Source organism: Heloderma suspectum, chromosome 1 (genome assembly GCF_057233095.1).
Source record: "Heloderma suspectum isolate Gila_16-S chromosome 1, 16-S_ref, whole genome shotgun sequence".
NCBI lineage: Eukaryota > Metazoa > Chordata > Lepidosauria > Squamata > Helodermatidae > Heloderma > Heloderma suspectum.
In genome coordinates, this window is record NC_139458.1 from 174,730,120 (window position 1) to 174,757,750 (window position 27,631).

The following is a 27,631-nucleotide window of genomic DNA, read 5'->3' on the forward strand; positions in this document are numbered from 1 at the left end:
GCAGACAAGGTGTGTTTGGTAACAGAATGATTGTGAATTTATTGTTCTTAGCGCTGAATTAACATTATTTCATTACATTATCAGTGATTCTTGTGAGGTCATACTTTGTTATGGTTCCTGACTGAATCAACAAACCATAAATAATTTGTAATTATGACAGACAGTTTCCATGATTCACTTGGATGCATTCATGAGAAGGCCACTTGATCTCCGTCCTTGACAAAACTTGCTTGCATTATTATCTCCCTGTGTATGTATCTGGTGCAACCAGCCTTCCAGTGTAAACGTCTTTCTTAAAGTTCCTTGAAAAACTCTTCTGGAGGAGATCATCCATTTGCTTTAAAGTTACTGTATAAAAGCTTAACAGTGACAATAATTGCTTCCCAAAATGCTTCATTTCCCCTCCACATCCTGAGAGGCTTCCTCTCAAATATATAAAGCCCATCTGCATTGGGCTTTACTACTTCCCCTATCATTTTTGGCAGCTGCATACTGGGCCATGTCTCTTGTGGGAAATGACTTCCAGTGGAACAGCTCTCTTCCTTCGAATTTGCCTGTTAAAAAAATGTGCTTGGTTTAATGACCTGTTGCCTTGAGTTGGGGATTATTTTCTAACAGTGCCATTTCTTAATGGATTTAATATATTGTATGTGACATATTTATATGAGAAGTGTCAATTGAATTGAATACACACCCCAAACCTAAACACATCTACTTGGAAGCAGATTTTATTGTTTTAGATTGCTCCTGCACTCAGTGACGTGTGCCTAGGATCATGTCACAAAATGCAGTTAAAATGGAAGTAAATCAAACACAAGATAGGCACAGGTCATATAGTGCAAATGTTTTTGGTACAGTTTGTTCACAGATTATGCAACTAGGCCCTGATGCGCTAATCTGTCATATATTCTAATTATTTTCATACTGGTAATTTATTTGGGATGAAGAGTTAGAAACTAAACAAGGACTGCAGCTAACTTGCACTACATACCCATTTGAAATTGGATTTGCTGAAAAATGAACAAATTTCCCCAACCTTCCTTCATATAGTTCATAGACACAACTGATGCAATGATACATTAATTCTTCTTCATTATTACATTTGAATTCTGTTCCAATCCCGCCCACGGTGAACTTCATAATTGAGCTGGGATTTGAAACTGAGTTTCCCCTTTTCAATCCCAACACACCACTCTTGTTTCTCCTGTGTTGTGGTGACTGTGACATCATTCTCTTGCAAGTGTGATGAGCAGCCGGCCTTCCTCCCAACTTAGAAGCTACAGGGGATAATGAGGATTGTCCCAGCCAACTGCCCAGCTCCAAAATTGGGTGGGAGGGTGAGGTTATCTGGCAGTTTCCTGGAGCACCATGTGGGGCCAAACTGGCAACTTGCCCACCCACAGCCTCCCCTGCTTTAGAGAATGGACGCTGCTGCTTGGTGCTCAGGGCTCCTTCAAGCAGCAGTGCCCAAGCTGGCATGATCTCCTTCCTGAAGGCCCTTCCTTTGGAAAAGCCTAGCAGGAGAGATAGGGTAGGGTTGGATGCTGCTCCCTAAAGGGGCTCAAGGTTCATTCAAGCAGCAGCCCCCAACCAGGCATGCTTCCCTTGGAAGTAAAGCTTGCCTGGAATCAAAGCGGGGTGGGGCTTCTGAAAAGGGCTGGTGGCATTAATTTTTGGTGTGGCCAGCAAGGTTTTGTGGGATAGGTTCCAGCTTCTTCCTTCTGATGAAGTGGACAAGGTGCTTTCATTTGTAAGGCCGACCACCTGCTTACTTGATCCTTGCCCATGTTGGCTCATTATGAGTTGCAGAGAGAGGCTGGGTGAGGGGATCAGGGTGGTGGTAAACGCCTCCCTTGAGGAGGGGGTGATGCCATCAGCTCTCAAGGAGGCAGCGATAAGACAGCTCTTTAAAAAGCTCTCCTTGGATCCTCAAGTTCTGAACAGCTTTCGCCCAGTCTCAAATCTGCCATTTTTGGGCAAGGTGATTGAGCGGGTGGTGGCGATGCAGTTGAAGGCACACTTGGAAGAAGCTGATTATCTAGATCCATTTCAATCAAGCTTCAGGCCTGGGCATGGGACAGAAACGGCCTTGGTTGCCTTGGTGGATGATATGAGGAGGGCTCTGGATAGGGGCGAATGCTCTTTACTTGTTCTCCTCGACCTCTCAGCGGCTTTTGTTACTGTTGACCATGGTATCCTCCTGGACCGCCTGGAGGGGTTGGGCATTGGAGACACCGTATTACGGTGGTTCTGGTCCTTCTTCTCCAGCAGGTACCAGAGGGTAGCACTGGGAGAGGAGGATTCAGAACCGTGGCCGCTCACTTGTGAGGTGCCACAGGGTTCCATCCTCTCCCTGATGCTATTTAACATCTATGTGAAGCCGCTGGGGACTATCATCAGGAGGTTTGGGGTGCAGTATCATCAATATGCGGATGACACGCAGCTCTACCGCTCGTTCAAATCTTCACCTAGGTTGGCTGTAGAATCCCTGTCCAAATGTCTGGAGACGGTGAGTGGCTGGATGGGGAGGAATAAGCTGAAGCTGAACCCTAACAAGACCGAGGTACTTTTGGTGGGAGGCAAGAGGAGGTTGGGGGATGTTGACCTGGTGTTGAATGGGGTATGGCTACCCTTGAAAGACCAGGTCCGCAGCCTGGGGGTCATTTTAGACTCCTAGCTGTCCATGGATGCTCACATGTCAGCTGTGAGCCAGTACATGCCCTGGTCTCCTCTCGTCTTGACTACTGTAATGCGCTCTATGTGGGGTTACCCTTGAAGACGGTTCGGAAGCTGCAGCTGGTACAGAACGCGGTGGCTCGCCTGATTAAAGGCAGCCACCAGCGAGATCACAACACTCCAGTGCTGAAGGAGTTGCACTGGTTACCGGTTGTTTTCCAGGCCAAATTCGAGGTGTTGGTTTTGACCTTTAAAACCCTATATAGTTCTGACCCAGCCTATCTTAAGGAGCGCCTCCAGCAACACCAGACAAGCCGCTTAACAAGATCAGCCTTGGATGGCCTTCTCTCTGTCCCATCAGCCAGGACAGCTAGACTGGCGAGGACGAAGGAGAGGGCCTTCTCTGTGGTGGCCCCCACTCTGTGGAACTCCCTCCCTAGAACTCCGTCATGCCCCCTCTTTAATGAGCTTCCGTCATGCATTAAAAACGTGGCTGTTCAGGCAGGCATTTGGGGTGGGTTAGGGTATTTTTAGAAATATGATGTTTCTAATGTAGAATTTTATTGTTTTAAACTGTTTTAATTATTGTACATCGCCCAGAGTGGCTGGGTGACCAGCCAGATGGGCGATTAATAAATTTAATAAATAAACAAATAAATAAAGGCCAGCCAAAAATGGTAGCCCTTTCTCCTTTTCTCTCTTGTTCATCAGATCTTCAACAAGAAGAACAATATAATTCTTCAGCTGGCCTAGTGGTGTTTCCTAGGAGAGTTTAAACGTTTGGCTCCGGTAGCTTAGGCAAGAATGTATTACCAACACCCTGTACTTGGGCACATTGAATAGATAACTTCTGATGAAAGCTTTGCCGCTCTGAAGTCATTAGGACCTCGGTTTTAGATTGAGTAGCAGCAAAATGAATCCTTATTCAGAAAATCTTGCCCCAGGACACAACTGAGGAACGCCACTGAATTTATGAATAGTTAGCCTTTGATCCCATGTGCTATGTAGAATTTGCTTTACGGACAGAACTTTGCAGACATTCCATAGGATTCCACAGTAAGCTAGACTGGGTGAAAAATAAAGCCAAATTGTGCCTGTTATTTTATGGAAGTCATGGGGTGTATTGGCAGAAACCAGCATTGATGGAACTGAAACGACTAAGACACAGTGGCTGTGTTTGAACATAACACTAAACCATAGTTTGATGCTATGAGAATGAGGCTGGGCAAGCCTTTGACCCACACACTCCTCTTCCTATAGGCGCAGCCATGAGGAGGTGAGGGGAAGCCTTTGCTTCTGTTTTCAGCTAACCACAGTTACTCATTTAATCCAAAATGAAAACTGTGGTTAGTGTTAACTATGATTTAGGAAAACAAGCCAGCATAATTAACCACTGTTTAACGCCACTGTTAATGGTAACCACCCATAGTTAACAGTAGCATAGTTTGTCCAGGTTCAGACACAATGACCCAGTTCACACATAACAACAAATAATGGGTTACTTAACCCACAATATGCTGTTATGTGCAAACCAGGTCATTGAGTAACCAGTTATTTGAAAATGGAAGCTAAAGTTTCTGATCTCCTTTAGACAGAAGAGAAAGACAGCGCATAAATGCCCGGAAACTTGTGCCTGTAACACTAAACGTGTAAACATTTAAGCAACCAGATAACATATGTAACTTATATTTGTTTACTTATTCTTCAGTTTTATTTTTTTTAATGCATGTGCACAAAAATCAGCAACTGAATTAAGGCTTGCATGACAGTGGGTGCAAAATATGCAATCACAACTTTTCACATTTGAGACGCTTAAAATCACTGATGCATTCAAGTTGACCAGTCTGAAAGAGGAGAACTGGAGAACAGAAAACACCTGACTATTGATTGGATGTCATACTGTTGATAACAAATAACACTTGGAAGTTGTTTTCCACCTTTAAACCATCGTTGTGTTCCCCCCTTTTTTGGGGGGTGCTATTTTTCTCTTTTCTTTTCCTGTGCTTATTTTACCCATCTGCTCTGAATATGCTGCTCTCGTTTATTTTCCATTTTGCTAAGTTTTCCCAAATTTTATAGCAGATGGATGTTAATGTTTTTGATTCTAAAGTAAGAAAAAAGCAGAGTTTTCGTATGTCAAGCCAGTTATGCTATTACAGTGGGAAGAAAATTCTAAACATTGTGCCTGTCACTTCAGCATTTTCAGATGGCAGTTCCTTATCTCTTCTTATTACATGGTCAACAGTTGTGAGTGCTATCCAGTTGTGCCCCTCTTTGGCCTTGTGTCTGCACAAATAAATGTAGGTTTCCAGCAGGGAATATTATTGATCTTGATGCATCACTGCTGATCATGAAAAATTCATCTATTCTGCAAAATTGTACGTTTATTGCAGTTACTCAGTTGTGACTGAAAACCAATTCTCAAACCGCTAGCTAGAGTACCGTTTATGTCAGTGCAAAGCACCTTGGATAGCTCCTTTAGAGTTCTGACTGGCTCTGACTGAAACCCAGAGGAGATTTACCGCCCCACTGACATTGGAGCCACCAGCTTCCACTGGTTTATGTGGCATTAAGTTCAGCCTAATGCCTTATGTTCTTATTCTTCTCATTACTTGCATTTATATTCTACCTTTCCTCCAAAGAGCTCAGGATGGCATACACCTCACCTGCCCCTTTATCATCATGATAAGTAGGTTTAGGGTGCAATCCTATGGCCGCTAGTCAGCGCTAGACGGCCACAGGATGGGTTAGTTCCCAGCAACCGACCTCAGAGCCTGCGCTCCAAGGTCGGTTCCCTGAGAACCGACCTCCACCCCCTCCCGTGCTGCCTCGTAAGCAGCACGGATCGGCCCCACACTCTGCACTCATAAGAGCAGCATGGAGCAGGGAAAACGGGGTGTTCCTGGGGGAGGTTGGAAATGCCAGTATGATACTTCCTATCTGTCATCCGGCCACCACTTCCTGCTCTCCGATGTCCCGCGAAAGCAGGGTGGGGGGAGTGCGGAGGAGATCCGCTCCTCACCACTCTTCCCGCTCTGCACTGGGTAGCTGGTCACCCCCAGGGTCAAAGGCGACCATCGATCTAGTTAGGATTGGTCCCTTCAACTGATAAATGGTGAGTGGCCTAAAGTGAGCTTAGTAAGCTTAGATCCAGTGAGCTTAGAGTAGAATCTGAGTCTTACCACTCCTAGTTCAATAGTATGAATTACACCACATCAGATCCCATTCTTAAGCTTAATACAAGGATGTGGTTTTCCTTCCCTCTCTCATTCTCTGGGACCAACATGGTTGCAGCTGCCTATATCAAGCCTCCCTTGAGTTACCTATACTTTGCACAAGATAGCTAAGGCACAAAGCCTTTATGACTTCCAGTGTTTTCATCACATTTGGTTCTGCTTGCAAAATTTCACTCTGGATAGAATTGTGTTGCTGGTTCTCTGTATTTTGTACTGTGCTAGGTGTGCTTTCCCTGAGGCACATTACTGGGTCTGCTGCTACCAGGAGGAGCCTTCGTGTGTACGTGCAGTGAATATTTAATTTGTGTGTTTACTTGAAATGCTTGCCTTAATGGTGCTTCTTTTTGGGTGCCCTTCTGGATTTCAGGTGTCACTGCTGGATATGTTGAAATATGCAGTGTGATTGAAAACTGGCTGGCCTACCTGCTTATAGATCACTATTTTGATCTTAGCCAAAGAAGTGCGTTTCCATACCATACATATGCTAGTCGAACCAGACTGACCTGTTCATTCGCAGAAACTACAGTTTGAAGTTGGCTTGTTTCCCCTAAGTTAAGTTTAACCGTAGTTTCTTGGATTTGAACAATGTAGCAACCTGCAGTTAAAAATGAAAGTGGAAGTTTCCAGTCTCCCCACGGCCATGCTGGAGGAGGAGGAGAGGGGAGCACATGAGCCCAAGGCTCACCTGTGCTTGTTCTTGTAACGCTAAATGATGGGTTAGCATTAATGTGTGAACCTGCTCCTAAGTCCGGATATCTATTTGGTCTATGCAAAACTCCCATTTATTTTGTTTGTTCCTAGCTAAAAGGTGTTCAGTGGTGTTTTTAGTACTCCCTGTAGTGTACAGATGCATAATAGAACCATTCTGCTATTTTTTTACAGGTTTGTGGTGAAAAGCAGCGGTTTGAAAAGCTGATGGAACATTTTCGAAATGAAGATAATAATATAGATTTCATGGTACGTACAACAGTATGTTATCTTATCTCTTGGCTTAGTCTTCTTCTTATTTCCACTCATTACTTTAGGTCATTTTTATTACTTTCTTTTAGGTATATATTTCACTTATAAATAGGTGACTCCTCCCTCCATCCTTGTGCCATATCCCACACCATTTCTGAGGGGCTGTCAATTCTCAGGAACAGCCTTTGCAGGGAGAGGGCCCAGAAAGCCCCATTCCACAAATGGCTCATAGGATCCAAGCTTATGGATCCAGCTAGTAACACTAACTCTCACTCATTCCAGGGCCGTGAACAAGTAGGCTGAAGAAAACAAAAGTCCACTTGGGAAATGTAAAAGGCTGTGAAAAACAGGAGTTATTCCATTGCACCCTGTAGCATCAAGTGATGCTATATGTCGTACGTTCCTAAATATGAATTTCTGTCCTCCTTAAACCTAGCATTAGATATTCATTGTCTACTACAGCTAGTGTTTTAGCAGTATTCAGTGCTATATTATATTTCAGAATATATTTTCTGCCAATGCAAAACTTAATCAAGCCAGAGCCCAAACACACACACACACACCTTACTGGGAGTAATTTATGACTCTTCTGCTTGCAATTCCTTAGTCTCCCTCATGCTTTGAGCAGGATGGTTTTATATCAGTATACGTGGTACTTTATACTTCCTGTTGGTGGTTCATTTCAGGTTCCTCCTGTTTTTTCCTTCTTGTAGGGCTAGTCTAGCCACCTGAACACAGTAGCTTTTGAGCAGAAAACTCTGATTCCAGCTGCAGCAGTTTCCGTTACATTCATGGAAGTTGCTGCAGCTGAAATCCATGAGTTTCTGGTTCACTAGTTTATACTGCATGTGCACTTTTGTCAGATAGGAAAATCGTAGTACATAAGATATGATCAGACAATTAATATGGGTGCCTGATTTTCAGTCTAATAAAATTAAAATTTTATGTTTTGTATTCTGTGTATTCCCCTCTGCACCCCCAATCAATTATTGAGCATGGTGCTCAAATCTCTAGGAGAGTTTTGAAATGATACTGTCAGGAGCACCCTTGCTGCCTTCTGAAATCCTGAAGTAGCCAGAATCAACACGCAGACAATAGGGCTCTTTTCCAAGGCTTTATTTCCATTCAGCCTAATGACGCTTACAGATGCTAATTGCCTGAGCCTAAGAAGAAAACTTAAGAGAGCAACCTACCAGGGGATTCTAGCCTTAGGGAATCAGTTGGTCTCCGTTTGGAGGGAAAGGGCGGGAAGCCTCTGAACTTAAGGGCTAGGAGGCGAAAATCCACCCATTTCCCGTGGGGCATCGGGGCGCAGCTGTTGACGTCGCGCCAAGGGGACTGAGCGCCTCCTCTTGGCGCCCGCCATCTCCCGCTTGTCCCTGCGCCAGTGCCTCGCATCCAGAAGCTCCAGTTGTCCCTCCCTCTCCCTGCCAGGGTCACTGTCACTCTCAGAAATGTGAGCAGGGAGGGGCTCTCCCTCCGGTGGCGCCTCTGAACAGCGCGTGGCTTCCTCTCCCACGGTTTCTATCTCTTCCTCAGAATCAGAACTGCTTTGGGGCTCTATGGGCTCTTATTCAACCCTGACAGATACAGTGTAATAACTGCCCTGTATTTCCACAAGCATCCACCTTGAGATGCTGCCTTGAAAATGTCTGTGTGTCTTTGCCATGTTAGTAAGTGAAAATGTTTGATTGATTCCAAGTCTCTGCCCTTTGTTACAATTGTCAGAGCTACCATTCTGAAAAAAATGCCTTAAAATGCCTTAAAATAAAACAATCAGAGGAATGCAAGTGAGGTCTGGGACAGATACAGTGTTAGATCAAGGGGAACAGAATAAATGTCTGAAATCTACAGCAGCTTGCTTATACCTTGTGAATCAGAGCACAAGTGGGGAAGTGACATTATGCCTGTTCCTCTTCTTGTTCTATAGATAAATGTACACTTCCATTTTTACCAGTTTCCAATTTGCTTATGCCTAATTGTCTGATGCTACATCCTCTTTTATTGAGAGTGGAAAATATACACAGAATAGTTACCAAAAAATTGCCACCACACTGAACTTGTATGTTCCAGTATGTAAAGAAAGCCCATCATTTTGTATAACAAGACAGTTTAGCCACCAAACCCATCTGAGCCCTTTTATCACTGCTGAAATTTCTATTCAGCAGGGTGCATCTTCAAGAAAAGTCCTCCTGTGCCAGGGTTTAGCACTTAAAGAACTTGTTCTTCCACAATCCCAAAGTATCAGATTTGGTGTTAGAGAACCAACATCACACCTTGGATCTTTTAGGCAATGCAGTGCTTCTATAAACTCTAGGTGTTAGGATTCCAAAGCAGGAAGAGAGGCATTCAGAGGGAGGCATTCCCTCATTAGGAGAGTAGCATGTGAATGTATCTCATGCAAAGTAAGAAGATAAGTCCTCCTGGATCAGCCCACCTGGTCCAGCATCCAGGTTCCACAATAGCCAACCGGATGCTTCTGGAAAGTCCACATGCAGGACATAAAGGCAATAGTCCTCCTCCCCACTCTATGTTCCCCAACATCTGGTATTCAGAGGTATGCTGCTTCTGTAAATGGAGGTTCCATTTAGTTATCATGGCCATAAGCCACTGAGAGATGCATGCTCTGTGAATTTGTCTAACCTCTCTTTAAAGCCATTGAAGCTAATGGCCATCACCATGTCTTGTTGTCAGGAAATTCCATGAGTCTCTGATGGGTTGTGTGAAGAAGAACTTTTGCCCCCCCTGACCTGAATCTTCTGCTGATCAATTCCTTTGGGTGACCTCAAATTCTAGAATTGAAGGGTTCTCAGAGATCGAGAACATTTTTCTCTATTGACTTTGTCTTCTCCATTTATAAAACTCTTTATCTATCCCCCCCACCCATTTTATCAGCCTTGCAGTAGTCCCTGAGATCAGCAGGTACCTGAGCTTCAGTACCTGAGATCAGCATTATTGCAGTAGTATCACTATTTTACGATTAAATCTCTATTGCGTCCTTAGGGTTGTATCTTTGGTTTTGAATGTTTCTTGTGTCATATTCCTATGGCACAAAATATAATCAGAAAAACTAGGCAAAAACCAAAGTTCTATGCAACGTAGCACACTTAACTTTAGAAAGAACCTGGCTTAGAGCTGTGCATGGTCACAAGTACTGTATTTCCAGAATTATCCATTGCGAACTTCATGGAAAATTGTCTACTGGTCTGTCACACAGGCACAAGTACTACATCTCACTTGTGATCATATGATACAGCATGCCTCAAGCAACCATTGCAGGGAAGCAAGAGATGAAAATGTTTGAGAGTATTTTAGACTTGGTTTTGGTGACTCACAGCTGTGTCCGCACAGTACAATAATCATGAAAGAGTTGTGCGCTGGTACATGCAGCCCGTTCACTCCCACTTGGCTTCTCTCACCAGGGCAACTGACTAAACCATCCTTTCCCAACTTGGCACTCCGAATATGTTTTGGACTACAATTCCCATCATCCCTGACCATTCATCATGTTGACTGGGGCTGATGGGGATTGTAGTTCACAACATCTTCAGGGCATCCAGTTGGGAAAGACTGGGCTAAACAAGCCAGGAATCATTTGTTTAGTGTGTGGTCTGAACCAAGGATCCTGGCTTGTTGCTCTCAAACAAGCCAGGATTTGTAAACAAAGCACATACCCTGGTTTGCGATCCTGGTTTGTAATGGCAGTGACAAGCCAGGATCCTCAGTTCAAATACTAAGCAAATAGTTCCTCATTTGTTTAACCAGATGTAGTAACAGAAGAAGCCACACACACACACACACAGAAGCAGGCAGGCAAATATAACAGGTTCAGGGAAAGAGAATTTATTGTGAGGTGAAGTCTAGTTACTCTGGGAAGAAGCTGTTCACCAGTCTACTTGAATCCTCCCCTTGCTTCCTGTGCCAGGAAATTTGGGAAGACTGAAGTCAATGAGATCTAAGCAGTTAAGTTAGTCCCAGTTGTACCTTCTCATTCCAGAAGCTCAAGGCGGACCGGAGACTAAATCCTGACACAATTTAGGGCAGTGTCAAGTGCCTACCTTTTGCAAAATAACTGAAGAATTTTTAACCACTATTGCTCTTTAAAGGTCACTGTTGATATCTGCTTTTACAAAAATCTGGAAAGCAAGGATGGTGCATTACTATTAATATCTACATCCCTGGGTTGTTTCTACCAACTTCCCTCCCCTCCCTCTCGTTGATTAAAATATAATACTTACGTAGAAGGAGCAACTGAGAATTAATGGCACATGGTTTGACAGATCAGATACTTGGGCTGCCATCTGTTTTCAACTAGATCCTCATGTGGGTAGAAACAGCTTGTGACGCATGCTTCAGAAGGTTGGGAAGAGGAACTGGCTCTGCAAGAGAAGGCCCCCATCTGCAGAGGCTTTGCATGGCAGATTCCTGAGCTCACTTGCATTGTGGAATCACTTTGGTTTCTGATATTTGCTGATTGTGCATTAGCGGAACAGAAAGCATAGTTATCTGCAATAGGGGTCAAGGGTCAAGCAAGGCTTCATGATGCTCTCTGAGGGCTCCTAGCACTAACCGTCAAAAGGAATCGTGCAGCTATTCCGTCTTTTCTTTTGTAACAGATGTTTTTCTGGCAAAAAAACAAGGGGGAAACATGGGAGGGCAACAAATGGAAGATGATGTCTGGCCCCACCATAAAATTCTATGAACGAGGCAGTGCAATTATACATTAAAAGCTTCAGCAGGAAGCACACTGAAACTTGAGCAATTTCCATGGGACATCAGTAGAACAATAGTACTAGACTCAGACCTTTAACTTGACATGAAACCTGGACAGGAGTATGGAAAATTTTTTTCCTGATATAAAGAGGAGAAAGGGGATTTGGGAAGGCATTTGCAGACACGACTGTTGTTGTGCTGGCGAGCTAAGTGATATTTTAAAATAATCCAGATATTTCGCTTCAGCAAAGTGTATAGCTCATACTCCTTAAATATGTGCATGACTGGTGTGAAAATGAGGATTTCCTCATCAGAGCAGTCATTTATTCAGTCCGCATAATTTTGCTTGCTACACTGGTTTGTATCAATCAGGTTTCAGATTTGTAGCTGGGACTTAAAGGGAGAAATAGAAACTTTCACAATAGGAAGTTTAAAGATTTGTCATACCTTCACGTCTTAAGAAAAGGAGCAGCCTGATCCACTACCATTGGATCCAGTATTGTAGTTATTCATCCCTGCTATATTATTGCATTTGCTGTAGTCCCCCCCCCCCCAATTCTCAGGCATAATCTTGAGACAGCGATAGGATCTGGGCTGTATATAAAATGACCAACATTCACATAATGTGTTCCTGTGCAAACCAAAGGATGCATTGCTATTGCTTGTCAGGCTCCGTTTTCTAACGATTCTCGCTTTACAGGTGGCATGCATGCAGTTCATCAACATAGTGGTCCACTCAGTAGAAGACATGAATTTCAGAGTTCACCTCCAGTATGAATTTACGAAGCTAGGCCTGGATGAATATCTCGATGTGAGTACAGCTTGCTTTGACTCACCATTGCCTTCCAAACACAGGGTCAGTTGTGACAATGGAGTGTATTTGAGCTTTGTACTTGGATGTGATCATGCAGAGAATTAATTGCCACCTTCTGTGTTAAGAAAAGCTCTTAAGAGCTCCCTTCTGCATTAAGAGGGAGTTCTTTGTTTTACATCGTTTTGAACAATTTGCCAAATATTGGCCATACTAAAACAAAACCATATTACAGAAATAATCCGATAACTAAATACCATCAAACTGTAAAACCAATCCCCCACCCCATACACTGGTATTACATTAGGGGGGGAAGACTGTCCTCCCTCATGGGTTGTCTCTGCACATGATGAATTACATCTTTTATTTTACTAGGTGCCTCTCATATCAACTTTTCCCTTGAAATGTGACTGCTTAAAGAGAAGCCTTAGTGCTGGACAAGCTATGTCGGTTCTCTGACTCCAAAAATCAACATCCTGTTCTTAAACCACTTCTTTACTGACCAAGCCTTGTCCTCTTCCGAATGGACACAAGCTTCTTACAGGCTTCTACTGACTGCTTACAAACATATAACTTGTGCTCTTAATTTTTCATTTGGTGAACTTTTGATGCTGCAGTCCCCAGCTGCAAGCCAGTCACAAACTTGGAGTACAGGAGATGGGGATTCCTCTTATTTTGCATTTTATATGTAGTGACCACCCAGTTACTGTGCCCAGAGAAGTGAATGAAACCATATGCTGTGCACACTTCTGGTGTGATGACCTTTGCTCCAGCGAAATGCTTATGCTACATTCGCCTCCGCTACACTGACCTGGCTGCTGAGACTGCTGGATTCATTTCAAGAGTTCTGGCAGCTAACTCTCCATCCTATTCCCCCCCACACACACTTTCTGCTGATCCTTTTGAGTAAGCAGTAAGTGACACACTGCGCAGGCTGCAGCTGTGTAGATGTCTGAGGATTTTATTCATTCTGTGCCCCTGTGGTTCAGTCACGGGAATCATAATACAGGACTGCCTTCTTGGCAGCAGTAATTTAACCACAACTGTAGAGATAGAATGAACAAACGATGACATGGGTGTCAATGAGAAACTGCAGTCAAGAGGAAGAAGTAACTTCAGATGCTCACTTTTAAATCTTCCAAACGAGTGTGACTAGAACATTCCTGATTTTTTATTCATTATGTTATTCTCCATTCCTCTTCCTGCCCCCATCTAGCTCAGTATTGTCTGTATCGGGGTGGGGAACCTGTGGCCCAAAAGATGTTGCTGGACTATAACTCCCAGCATCCCTGACCATTGGCCATGCTGTCTGGGGCTGATGGGTGTTAGAATCCAACAACTTCTGTCGACGCACAGGTTCCCCACTCCTGGTCTGTAATGACTGGATGTGGCTCTCCAAGGTTTCAGATCTTCCTTAATGATGTCAGAGATCGAACCCTGGACCATATGCATGAAAAGCATTTCCTTTGCGGCCGAGCTACAGCTCTTCCCTAAAGATTGTTGGCCAAGAGGTTAAGGTGCTTGGCTCTATTCATGCGAAGAATATGGATTAGAATCTTGCATCGCCCATTGAGGTGTGGATGGCAACATGTGACGTATTCGAATGAGACATCTGCACTGTTTATTAAAACAATTGGTTTTCTGAATCTGTTAATCACAGCAAATCTTCCTAAGGCGGGTTGAGCTATGATCTGCAAGAATGTGGTTTGTGTTTCCTGTGATAAATAATTCGGACAGTCTGTTCACCATGTGCAGCACATAATCCAGGCTTCAGCAAAGTGTCCAGCCAGAGTAGTTACATAATTCAGACCATTGTTCCAAAATAGATAGCTGGTTCCCTTTCAGCCAGCAGAAATGGGGATGTGAGCAACTGATTTGAAAATCCAACATTGTGTGGGTATAGTCATGGGCTGGCATAGTCATTAGTATAATTATTAACATAATTATATATTATCATTATCTTACTGTAATCTAGCAACTATTCTTTGGGCCATGATAGCTAAAGCCAATCTGTAAATTGAGTGGTGTCGCACTTGTGGATAGCATTCATCTCATGTTCCCGATTATATTTACATCAACGAATCTGGGAGGAAAAAGAACGCACAATACCTTTGAACGGTATGCCTTTCCATACCAGTCTGGAACCTCACTCCAGGTTGATTAATAATTATCATCGTTCTAAAACTGAACCTTTCCATTTTGAGCTTCCGCCAGGCTTTAAAAACCTGGCTGTTCAGGTGGGTATTTGGGGTAGGTTAGGGTTTTTTAGAGCAGTGTTGTTTTGTTAGATTTTGTTGTTGTTGTTCAGTTGATTTGTTATTAGTATTGTATGCCACCTAGAGTGGCCGGGTAGCTGGCCAGATGGGCAGATAATATACCAAATAAATATAAAAAAAATTATGAAAGAGAGATTAAATTCACACCTGGTGAAATCAATGGATAGATAGATATTTTGTAAACTTGTTCTGCTATTAGCCAAGGAGAATGTATGTTTTTCCCTCTCACACCTGTTAGGAATTTGCTGCCACTAACTACATTTAAGTTTTTGTGTCCTGTTTCTCCATCTTGACATGTTTTTTATTTCTATTATTAGGAATGTTTGACATGAAAACAGAGTTTTTGTTGCTTAGGGGTCCAGCTGCTCTTGCTGCTTTTTGGCTTTGTCCCATCGTATAACATAGTCAGAGGTATTTTTCATATACTCTGACAAGAATATGTTCCATAGAATACGTTCCTCCTGATGCTACAGCCCTGCACTGGGATTATTGTTTATGTTTTTTTAAACCCCCCAGTAACCTTGATGGTGAACTCTTTTGAGTTATTTGCACCCAACACTGGAATAATCCCCCCGCCCCCCATAAATTCAGTTCAACAAGAAAGCCATTATTCTGCTATGGGAACCCTGCGACACAAGGATTCTCAAAATTCATTATAACAAGCCTCCTTTAAGGCAAAGGGATACAACTGATTGGACTTTCTCAAGAGTAACTAAGGTTGCTGTCCTATACACCAGAAGCTCTTTCAGCTTGAGAGCCAAATTCCATTTCAGAGAAGCTCTTGGGGGCTTCATTCCAGTGGTGGGTGGAGCTGAAGGTAAAAGGGGTAGAGGCAACCCCCCTAAATTCCAACATTCTTTAGATTAAAGCTCTCACTGCCAGAAACTTAGCAGAGGCATTAGAACAGGGAACAAACTATACAAAAGCTGTGAAATCACCAAATGCTTGGTGGGGGTCACAGAAGGGGTGGGGTCACAGAAGGGGTGTGGCCTTCTGGGGAACCATGGAGAGCCAGATTGGAGCCTCGGACCTGTGGTTCTGCACCCCTGCTATACACATTTACCTGGGAGCAAGTCCCATTGAACTCACTTCTGAGTAGACATGGAGTTATATGCAACATTAGACTAGTGGAAAGATTATAAGAGTTGGCGTTGTTATACCAGCTGTTGCACAACCACTAGCAGAGCAACTGGCGCAAGCAACATCTAGCCTACTGGTTGTAATGAATTGTGCAATGACTTGTTCAAGCAGAATCAAATTACTGGATCTGACACTTGTGCTTGGATGGAAATGGGGTTTCGGCAATTGGTAGAAGCCTTGCGCTGGCGTAATGTCACCATTGGATACAACCATGCACAGGACTGTGCTGCAAGACAAATGGTGTGGGGGACAGGCGAGAGAAGCTGTCCATGCTGCATATTGCCCAACGCCATATTATGTTTTAAAAAGCCAAAAGTGAGAGCCCCCGCCCCTGTTCCCAAATTGAGCAAGGTGTGTATGAAAACCCAGTGGGTGGCCACCTTGTTACTCAGAAGAATCAGTGTGCAGTGGGAGAAAGAGGCAAGGACTCTGCAGCTAGCTGTGTTGTACTGACTGGAAGAGAACATCTAGATGAGAATTTCAGCTCTCAGCCCACTGTCTGATGGGTTCAAGAAGATGGATGGCCCCTTCAGCAGTATTTATTTATTTACAATTTTATATGCTGCTTAACCTCTCAGTACAACTTGAATGGAATAGCCATCAGTACAATTTTTAAAAATGAATCAAAAGGTCAGGACAAAATAAATAGTACAATAAAATCATCCTTATTTATCCCTCCCGCTACTTAGTGGCCCTCCTAAACAGGAAGGTCTTAGGGCCAAACTACTGGTCAAGGGGCAGTTCCCTGATCAGATCTGCAGGGGTCTTCCACTTTTCCTGAAAAGAGTCATGGGGGTTGATTTTAAGGCGGTTAATACTCTCTCCCTGTGCCAATGTCTTGTAGCAATTCACCCTCCCAAAGCTGCTGTTTACCATGGAGGGGGAAATATACAGGTACAGTACAAGTAAATGTCCCCTTCATGGATCACTGCCTTGTTGTGGCGAGGGGGCTTGCATAACTCAGTGAAGCCATAAGTTATGCCGTGCAGGGCCACCCAAGACGGACAGGTCATGGTGGAGAGTTCTGACAAAATGTGGTCCACTGGAGAAGGAAATGGCAACTCACTCCAGTATTCTTGCCAAGAAAACCCCATGGAATGTATCACAAGGCTAAAAGATATGACACCGGAAGATGAGCCCCTCAGGTCAGAAGATGTCCAATATACTGCTGGGGAAGAGCAGAGGGACTTTCCAAGTAGCACCAGAAAGAGTGAAGCGGCTGGGCCAAAGCTGAAAGGACACTCAGCTGTGGATGTGTCTGGTGGTGAAAAGAAAATCCAATGCTGTAAAGAACAATATTGTTTAGGAACCTGGAATGTCAGATCAATGAATCAAAGTAAGCTGGAGGTGGTCAAACATGAGATGGCAAGATTGAACATCGACATCTTGGGAATCAGCGAACTCAAATGGACAGGCATGGGCGAATTTAATTCAGGTGACCATCATATCTACTACTGTGGGCAAGAATCCCTTAGAAGAAATGGAGTAGCACTCATAGTCAACAAAAGGGTGGGAAAAGCAGTACTGGGGTACAATCTCAAAAATGATAGAATGATCTCAGTACGAATCCAAGGCAAACCATTCAACATCACAGCAATTCAAGTCTATGCCCCAACCACTGAAGCCGAAGAAGCTGAGGTTGATCGGTTCTGTGAAGACCTACAACACCTTCTAGAACTAACACCAAAAAAAGATGTCTTTTTCATCATAGGGGATTGGAATGCTAAAGTAGGAAGTCAAGAAATCACCAGGATAACAGGCAAGCATGGCCTTGGTGTACAAAATGAAGCAGGACAAAGGCTAATAGAGTTCTGTCAAGAGAACACGCTGATCATAGCAAACACTCTTTTCCAACAGCACAAGAGGCGACTCTACACATGGACATCACCAGATGGTCAATATCGAAATCAGATTGATTATGTCCTTTGCAGCCAAAGATGGAGAAGCTCTATACAGTCAGTAAAAACAAGACCTGGAGCTGACTGTGGCTCAGATCATGAGCGTCTTATTGCAAAATTTCGGCTTAAATGGAAGAACGTAGGGAAAACCACTAAACCATTCAGGTATGACCTAAATCATATCCCTTATGAATATACAGTGGAGGTGAGGAATAGATTTCAGGGATTAGACCTGATAGACAGAGTGCCTGAGGAACTATGGACAGAGGTCCGTAACGTTGTTCAGGAAGCAGCAACGAAATCCATCCCAAAGAAAAAGAAATGCAAGAAAGCCAAGTGGCTGTCTGATGAGGCTTTACAAGTAGCTGAGGAAAGAAGGGAAGCGAAAAGCAAGGGAGAAAGGGGAAGATATATCCAACTGAATGCAGAGTTCCAAAGAATAGCAAGGAGAGACAAGAAGGCCTTCTTAAATGAACAATGCAAAGAAATCGAGGAAAACAATAGAATGGGAAGGACTAGAGATCTTTTAAAGAAAATCGGAGATCTCAAGGGAATGTTTTGTGCAAAGATGGGCATGATAAGGGACAAATAAGGCAGGGACCTAACAGAAGCAGATGAGATTAAGAAGAGGTGGAAAGAATACACAGAAGAACTATACAGGAAAGATCTGAATGTCCCTGACAGCCATGAGAGTGCGGTCACTGAACTTGAGCCGGACATCCTTGAGAGTGAAGTCAAGTGGGCCTTAGGAAGCATTAGTAACAACAAAGCTAGCAGAGATGGCAGTATTCCAGCGGAGCTATTTAAATTCCTAAAAGATGCTGCTGTTAAAGCGCTGCACTCAGTATGCCAACAAATTTGGAACACTCAACAGTGGCCACAAGACTGGAAAAGGTCAGTTTACATTCCAATTCCAAAGAAGGGCAGTGCCAAAGAGTGTTTAAACTACCGTACAATTGTGCTCATTTCACATGCCAGCAAGGTGATGCTCAAATTGCTACAACCCAGGCTTCAGCAGTATGTGAACCGAGAACTACCGGAAGTACAAGCTGGGTTTCGAAGAGGCAGAGGAACTAGAGATCAAATTGCCAACATTCGCTGGATCATGGAGAAAGCCAGAGAATTCCAGAAAGATGTCTATTTCTGCTTCATTGACTACGCTAAAGCCTTTGATTGTGTGGATCACAACACACTGTGGCAAATTCTGAAAGAGATGGGAGTACCAGACCACCTTACCTGTCTCCTGAGAAACCTGTATGAGGGCCAAGAAGCAACAGTAAGAACCGGACATGGAACAACCGATTGGTTCAAAATTGTGAAAGGAGTATGCCAAGGCTGTATATTGTCACCCTGCTTATTTAATTTATATGCAGAGTACATCATGAGAAACGCCGGGGAGGATGAATCTCAGGTCGGAATTAAGATTGCCGGGAGAATTATCAACAACCTCAGATACGCAGACGATACCATCCTAATGGTAGAAAGTGAAGATGATCTAAAGAGTGTCTTGTTGAGGGTGAAAGTGGAGAGTGCAAAAGCTGCTTTGAAACTCAACATTAAAAAACTAAGATCATGGCATCTGGCTCCATCACTTCCTGGCTTATAGAAGGGGAAGAAATGGAAGCAGTGACAGATTTTATTTTCTTGGGCTCCAAGATCACCGCAGATGGTGACTGTAGCCATGAAATTAAAAGACGCTTGCTCCTTGGGAGGAAAGCTATGGCAAACCTAGACAGCATAGTAAGAAGCAGAGACATCACCTTGTCGACAAAGGTTCGTATAATCAAAGCTATGGTTTTCCCAGTAGCAAAGTATGGCTGTGAGAGCTGGACTATAAGGAAGGCTGAGCGCTGAAGAATTGATGCTTTCGAACTGTGGTGCTGGAGAAGACTCTTACGAGTCCCCTGGACTGCAAGGAGGTCAAATCAGTCAATCCTAAAGGAAATCAACCCTGACTGCTCATTGGAAGGACAGATCCTGAAGCTGAAGCTGAAATATTTTGGCCACCTAATGCGAAGAGAAAAGTCACTGGAAAAGACCCTGATGCTGGGAAAGATAGAAGGCAAAAGGAGAAGGGGACGGCAGAGGATGAGATGGCTAGATAGCATCACCAATGCAATGAATATGGACTTGAGCACACTCCGGGAGAGAGTGGAGGACAGGAAGGCCTGGCGTGCTATGGTCCATGGGGTCATGAAGAGTCGGACACGACTTAACGACTGAACAACAACACAAGTAAATGTTGTTTGGCCTTAAAAATATTTTCTAAGACTTGGGGGGTATCCCTAGAGGGAGGGAGTTCCAAGCACATGGAGCCACAGAGGAAAGGCCTTTGACATCCCTAACACTTTCCATGTTTCTGGTGCTAAAGGAAAACAGATCAGGAGCTCATTTGTTCATCATTACATGAGAGGGGAAGAAGACAGGTGCTCCTTCAGATCTCGATGTCAGCCTTCTGCAACCTGATGCCCTCCAGATGTTTAGGACTACAACTGTTGGCCATGATGGCTGGGGCTGATGGGAATTAAAGGACAAGCCATCTGGAGGGCATCAGATTGGGGAAGGCTGCTCTAACTGCTCTTAGCAGTTACCTTCTTTGAAGGCCTTCCTCAAACCGTAGGGTCACAGCTGCATTTATTTGCTCTGGCCAGAGAATCTGGGAATCAACTTGACCAATATGGAATGTGGAATTGTATGTTCCAGTGCTCTTTTTTTTTTTTTTTTTAATCTTTCAGGGTCTATGAGAAGACTGTCTCAACTTAAGATATGTAATTTTTTCAGAATTGTTGTAATTAAATATTTTAGTGACATGTGACTTTGGTGGCAAGCCTGACTTCATTGGTGCCAAATTAATTGACAGTCCTTTCTCTCTCTCTCTCCTTCGGCCTTTCAGAAGCTGAAGCACACAGAAAGTGATAAGCTGCAGGTGCAGATTCAGGCATATCTCGACAATGTGTTTGATGTGGGAGCTTTACTTGAAGATGCTGAGACGAAGAACGCCGCCTTGGAAAGAGTGGAAGAACTGGAAGAAAATATATCTCACGTTAGTATCAGCACCGATGCTTTAAAATGGAGAGATGGGGGATTTCTGAAGCCTGAGTTGGATTGTTAAGGAACGTGTTAGCTCTGCAGAAGGGAAGACTTTATAAGGACCACCTGATCAGGAAATTAAGCAGTGATTACAAATAGACTTGCTCTGTTTATACCTATTGCTACTAATAAGGCTCATCTATTTTTTATTGCTTCCAAGAAACAACAACCCCTAAGATGTACAGGAAAGGTGATTTTACCCAGATAATTGGTTTCCACTTGATTTAATGGGCCAGTTTGCTTGATTGAACAGCTCGGTGTGGGGTGTGTGGGCATTCATTTTGAATATTCAACACCCTGCTGTAGCTTGTCATGTTGTGTGAACCTGGGGACCATGGGTTATGCAAGGGTTAAACAACCCTTGCAGAACCCACAGCCCCCAGGTTCACATGACACGACAAGCTGTGGCTGGGCATTGAATATGCAAATTCCACCTGGCATGCACTGGCATACGCTGCAGGCCACCATGGCTTAAATAATCACGGTGGGCTTTTTTGATCATGTGAACTGGCTCAATATGTAGTATCCAACTTGTGTCTCCCTGCCGTTGGAAGGCATCTCTCAGTGGAATGGGAAAGTTTTGGCGACACCCCCTTCTCCCTGCAGAACCCTGTACTCCACCCCCCAATCTGCTCCAGGGAGCTGGGGGACACCCAGTGTATTGGTCAGCATCCAAAATGTTTTGCTCAGTCCACAGTGGTATGCGTGCTTTTATCTTGGTAGTGGCACCATAATCTAACTGCCTGCAAAACATATTTAATAGTTTTGATATTACTAAGGAATGAGGGCAAATACATAAGTGGTTTAAGCAATTTAGATTTTAAAACTTTATACGGTGCAACAAATATGCTGGACACCGATCTCCTTGGACTGTAACTCCTGAGCTTTTTTTGTCCGTTTTCCAAACATAGCTAGGAAAAATACCCTACATGTTGTAGCATACAAATGTGTGAACATGCTCGCTGTTGCCTTTGGCCTAGGGATGTACGGATTGTGTAAAATCTGTTCCATCTGTGTTTCACAGATTGTCAGGCACCTTTTGTTCCATCGTCCGTTCACAGACGGATGCGGATTTTTTTCGTTGTGCGGAAAAATACGCAAATAATTCCATAAGAGGGTTCGCGACAATTTCCATAATTTACCTTTGTACGTAACGTTTTGCGTATTGTCCCCCATTCCATTTAACTTTTCCCAGCATATATTTACCAGTGTCAGCAGAAACGTACATATTTTTCTATGAATAAATATGCGTAAATTTTGGGAAAGTTTAAAAAACAATCATTCTGGAAGTCCACGGACTCTGCGTGGCCTGTGGGGGTTGGTCTGCAGTGGATTCCACAGGTCAGATTCTGAAAAAACTGAACTCATTTTAGTCCATCTCGAATTTCTCCAGCATCCCTACTCTGGGCTCTGCTTGAGACATCTAGTTGACCACCATTAGAAATATGATGTTAGGCAAATGGACCTTTGGTCTGATCCAGCAGGGCTTGTCTCATGTTCTTATTGCCTACTAAACAGGTAATGAAGTTTGCTGCAGAGATTTGTTGAGATTTTTGCTAACCAAACTTTATCTGATTACCATTGTCACTTTTTTTCTTTATCTGAGTTATCTTTTTTCATTAATTATCTATACAATTTAATAATCAGTTTCAAAATTAGAATGCACAGTCTAAAAAACCACATGGTTTCTGATTCAGTACAAATGATTACACAGCATAGCTTGAGTTTTAAAGCTTAGACAAGTCACATTGTTAGAAAATATTTTCCCATTTGGTACAACTCTAATATTAAAATAGATTTACCATCGTGATTCGTATTTACTCAAGGCATAGATCATGCCTATGGGCAACTCTATTCTTGGCTGATCTAGACCCAAGAATTTGGCTCTTCATATATATATATATCCACATTCATATCACGTGTGTGGTCCTGTTGTTCTCTGATCAGGGTATTGACTCAAATAGCTCTGGAGAATTTAATTTCACAATTCCAGATGGAATCACTTGGGAGAATAGTTTCACCAAGAACCCTGTTACATTTGTGGTGGTGGTGGGGAACTAATTTAAATATAAACTGCAAACTCCATGTATATGTAGAGCAAACAAATACAGCAGATCAGTGTTTCATACCATAAAAGTACACACAGAAATCTCTGTTCCTCCCAAGATATACAGTCAGCGTTTGCAAAGCAGAGCCAGACTGAGAGACCCTGGCTTATGCATTTAAAAATTTATCAGCAACAGGGATCATGCTGGAATGGAATGGATGATGCTTTTACTTAGAAATGACTTGATCCTCTAGAGATAAACACTCAAGACTCACTCAGAGGAACTTGCACCACTTAATTACCACCACGCGGTATTTGCATTTAGTTTTCCAACTCTATGAAATTATCTCAGTTAGTTTATAAATTACAGAGGGAGCTTGGAGGATTGCTTGCAGATTTATTAGTTACATAGGCCTGGTTCACATGATCAAATCCTGACTTAATAAGCCAGGATATGCATGAGTTTTGTGTACCCGCATGCAGCCTCTTTGCTGCTGCTCTGGTTCTCGCATAAGCAGCAAAATGAACCTGCAAGCCTAGCTTCCATAGGGTTGAAAAGCCTGCATGCTTCCGATCGAGCTCCATATTGTCTACTCTCTAACTAAAGGCAACTTTCCAGGTTCTCAGACAGAGAGGTTTCATATCACCTGCTGCTACCTAACCTACTCCTTTTTATTGGAGATGTCAGAGGTTGAACCTGGGACCTTCTATGTGTGAAGTATGTGCTCTACCACTGAGATACCGTCTTCCCTTCGTTATGTGCAAATAATCTATTTGTCAGAGAACACAGGACTTGTACTAGGCACCCTGTGGATCACAGACCAATTCCATATTCCCCGTTCCATGGCGACCAGTCTCGCATAGAATGCCACCCATCAAGAAAGCGTGCCTCTCCTGTTGTCATACTTTCCTATTACCGAAAGATGGTTTATTACAGTTCCATTGCTTTCTAGTAATGGGCTGGATGAGGGCCAGTAAACTGAAACTGAATCCTGGCAAGACAGAAGCCCTGTGGGTGAGTGGTTCCCAGGTCCGGGAGATAGGCTCATTGCCTGTTCTGGATGGGGTTGCACTCCCTTTGAGAGATGAGGGTCGTAGTCTGGGGGTAGTCCTAGATCCATCACTGTCACTGGAGGCCCAAGTGGCTGCAGCGGCTCAAAGTGCCTTTTATCAGCTTCGGCTGGTTCACCAGCTATGGCCTGTCCTGGACAAGGATAGCTTGACCATGGTGGTACAGGCACTAGTAACCTCAAGACTGGACTACTGCAATGTGCTGTATGTGGGGCTGCCCTTAAGGCTGGTCCGGAAGCTGGAGCTAGTGCAGAATGCAGCAGCTCAGCTGTTGTTAGGAGCTGCCCCTTTTCAGCATGTAACTCCTTTGCTGAGGGAACTGCACTGGCTGCCTATGCATTACCAGCCCAAGTTTAAGGTATTACTACTAATGTACAAAACTCTAAACAACTCAGGATATCTGAGAGAGCACCTTCTTCAGTGAGGTCAACAGAGGGCATGTTACTGGTGGTTCCACATGGACCCATGGCCTGGCTGGTGTCCACCAGAAAAAGAGCCTTCAGTGTGGTGAAGTTCCACCCTTCCTGTGGAACTCCCTGCCTTTGGAGGTCAGGCAGGCACCAACGTTGTGTTGCTTTCATCGCCTCCTGAAGACATTGTTATTTTGAGAGGCCTTCCTTGAGTGACCAGCTGCAGTTTAGTAAGTTCAGCATCTGTTTCTTTTAAAATATTTTAATTGTTTTAAATATTAAGCAAGTTAACAATGTGGAGTGGTATATAAATATTGTAAATAAATAAATAATAGTGCAGTGACAATAGATAATCAGATCTCTAGAATTTCATGTATATTTGAATCTGCTGAGACTTTTTTTTAATTGTTGTGAAATCTTTCACCCGTTAACCTTCTTTTTAAAATGTCCAGTTATCAGAAAAACTTCAAGATACAGAAAACGAAGCTATGGCAAAGATTGTGGAACTGGAAAAGCAGCTCATGCAGAGAAACAAAGAACTGGATGTTGTCCGAGTAAGTGTCCCAAGTGCAGATTGTGCATATTGTCCCCAAGTATGTGTAACTTCAGATCAGGAAGGATGTTACAAAAAGGTGCGCAGGGGGTGTGTGTGCTAACTAGATGTAGTCAGGCTGCATGGACAGAGTCCTCAGATGATATGGAGGAGGAGGGGTTTCAAACATTCAAATTGGGCTCTCCCAGGCGATGTGCGGTTTCAGGTTTGAGTGCCCCTGGGTAGAAGAAAGGCTCAGACAAGTATAGATCCTCCAGGTTTGAAAATACAAAATCCAGCTGTTAATGCAAACTCTCTCCATCCCAGGCGACCCGCAGTCAGACTCCTTGGTTTTTTTATTATTAAATTAATAATATTTAATATTATTAATATTAAATATATTATTATAATATATACGATAATATAATATTAATATAATAGATTAATATATTAAACACAAGTAGGTAGTCTTTATATAAAGCTGGAGATAGATTTAGATGTGGTGCTAAGTAAAAAAAATAGTCAATAGAAGCCAAATTGGGAAGTTTAACCTAGTAGTTGGGGATGAACCCTCAGAGAATAAAGTACCAGCTTAGGTGGTGTAAAATTCTCTTCTTCCAGTGTAGGGTCCTGCTGTTGAATGGCCAAATTTGGTGTCCTCCAGGTTATACGAACAACAACAATAATGTTATGTTGGCTGTAAGAAAAATGCCAGAATCCATATAGTACTTTTATTAGGCGAATTGTGTACATTTCTCTATTTCTCTATTATACATTTTAAATGATTGTTCTTCATAGATCTCCAACTAGTCCTTTTAAGCAAATGCTAGGCAAGTTCAGACAATGCATGGAGGCCTCCCATTTGCCTGGAATGCCAAGTTTTGTAGGCGTATTGAAAAGAACAGGAGAAGGGAAAGTGGCAGGTAACTTCTGAGTGATAGATACCTTTCATCAGAAGTCAGGCAGTCTCATGCAGAACACTTATAAGGGGACGTGATTGGCTTAGTTAAACTGGTTTGTTGTACAATGTATCTCTGTACAGAGTCAAGGGCACCTGCCAAGGGCCCACGCGCCCTTCTGTGGTCATGACTGAGGTTCCTTAAACTACTTATAAAACTGAAAATACAATTAGCATTAAGATAAAGCGATAAGCAAACCATCAGATATACCATCATCAAAACACATAACTAGACAGTGATTTAGCTCAAAGTCCCATGTTCCACTGATCCTTCAGTTTTGACAATATTCTGTACTTGGAATGCAAGCCAGTTCTTTACCTGTGGTCTCCTTTGCAGGAAATTTACAAAGATGCAAATACACAGGTTCACACGCTGAGAAAAATGGTGAAAGAAAAAGAGGAAGCCATTCAGCGACAGTCAACACTGGAGAAAAAGATCCACGAACTGGAGAAGCAAGGGTCCATTAAAATTCAGAAGAAAGGAGATGGCGACATCAACATTCTTCCTGTTGGGGTAGCTTCTGGGACATTGCCGTCAGGGTCAGAAGTGGCAACCAGCACTCGTGGAGGGTCCATTTCTAGCACTACGCCTTCAGTTCCCCTGCCACCTCCACCACCACCCTTGCCGCTGTCAGAAGCAGAAGCAGAAGCAGGTGAGAAATGTGACCAACCAGGCACAGGATTTGGTCAACTTAAGACAGTGAGAATTAGTTCATCCTGTTTGATAAATAACATTTCATGGCCTCACATGGGAGAGAATGGACACAACCTGCAGAACGTTAGATGCATTTAAAGCCCTGCTGAAACAAGTGGGACTGAAGTGTAAACGCAAGTACATGGCATCCTCCCGTTAAAAAAATTACTTTCAAGTAAACTCCCTTAAAACCACGAAAGCCCGCCTCCAAGTAAATAACTTTAAGGCTGGGCTGTTGATTAAGAGTACCTAATACGCTCTGGATTGCAGCCGTTGTCTATCATATAGTCATTTATTTATTTATTTCAGAAGGAATTTACCAAAACTATATAATACAAAGGCACAATCACAAACACAATAAAATGCAGTATAAAAATAGTGAAATGTCCATTTCAACATATACATATCTAAAAAAGTAACCAGCAGCGTAGTCGATCAACAAACGTTAATCTGGAGAAGCTTGGGTAAAAAGAAACATTTTCAGCATGAGCCTAAATCTCACAGTAGCGTGAATGGCTTTATTCCAGAGGGAGGGGGCAGTTTCACTGAATGCCCTTTTTGGAGTGGCTGCCAAATGAATCCAGGGAGCCTGTGGAACCACCAGAAGGGCGTCCCCTAATGACCAAAGGGAGCAAGTAGGAGTGTAAGGGATGAGGGAGTCTCTCCAATAACTACTAGTTATAGTAGCGATTTCTTCTTCTTTACTGTTATTGGTACTATGTACATGATGCATTACAAAAGTAATAGCATGAAAAGGGCCAGAGAGACAGATGTCTTTGCCCTGAGGAGCGTATACAACCCTCGTCACACTTTCCATCTTCTTCAGTTAAACTTGTTTGTGGTCCTTCCCCATCTCTTTATAGAGAAATGACAGGCCAAATGAATAGGCGATGTGAATCTGAATGGCTTCTTCAAGGCCAGTGGAATTCCACTAAGATGCCTACATTGACCTGGTTTGCACGTAACAACAACCCAGAGTATGGGTTGAGTATGGGTTGTCATTGAATCGTGGGTTGTCGAATTGTGAATTGTTGTTAGTGAACCCTGCGCTATGGTTTAACTGTGGGTTGTTAACCACGAAAAGCTCCAGAAGAAAACCTGTGAAGCCAGTTCGCACAA

The 27,631-nt window shown here is 43.2% G+C and overlaps 1 protein-coding gene across 5 annotated transcripts in view; it reads left to right on the forward strand.

Annotated features, from left to right (window-relative positions):
* The window catches only part of FMNL2 (formin like 2), a 274,316-nt gene that overhangs the window by 214,749 nt on the left and 31,936 nt on the right, over positions 1-27,631 (forward strand). For all 5 annotated transcript variants that reach the window (XM_084810848.1, XM_084810856.1, XM_084810840.1 and 2 more), the window contains exons 10-14: positions 6,795-6,869; positions 12,286-12,396; positions 20,604-20,753; positions 24,781-24,882; positions 26,156-26,471. In XM_084810848.1, the coding sequence (XP_084666974.1) occupies positions 6,795-6,869; positions 12,286-12,396; positions 20,604-20,753; positions 24,781-24,882; positions 26,156-26,471 (754 nt within the window). The remainder of the gene's footprint in view (positions 1-6,794; positions 6,870-12,285; positions 12,397-20,603; positions 20,754-24,780; positions 24,883-26,155; positions 26,472-27,631) is intronic.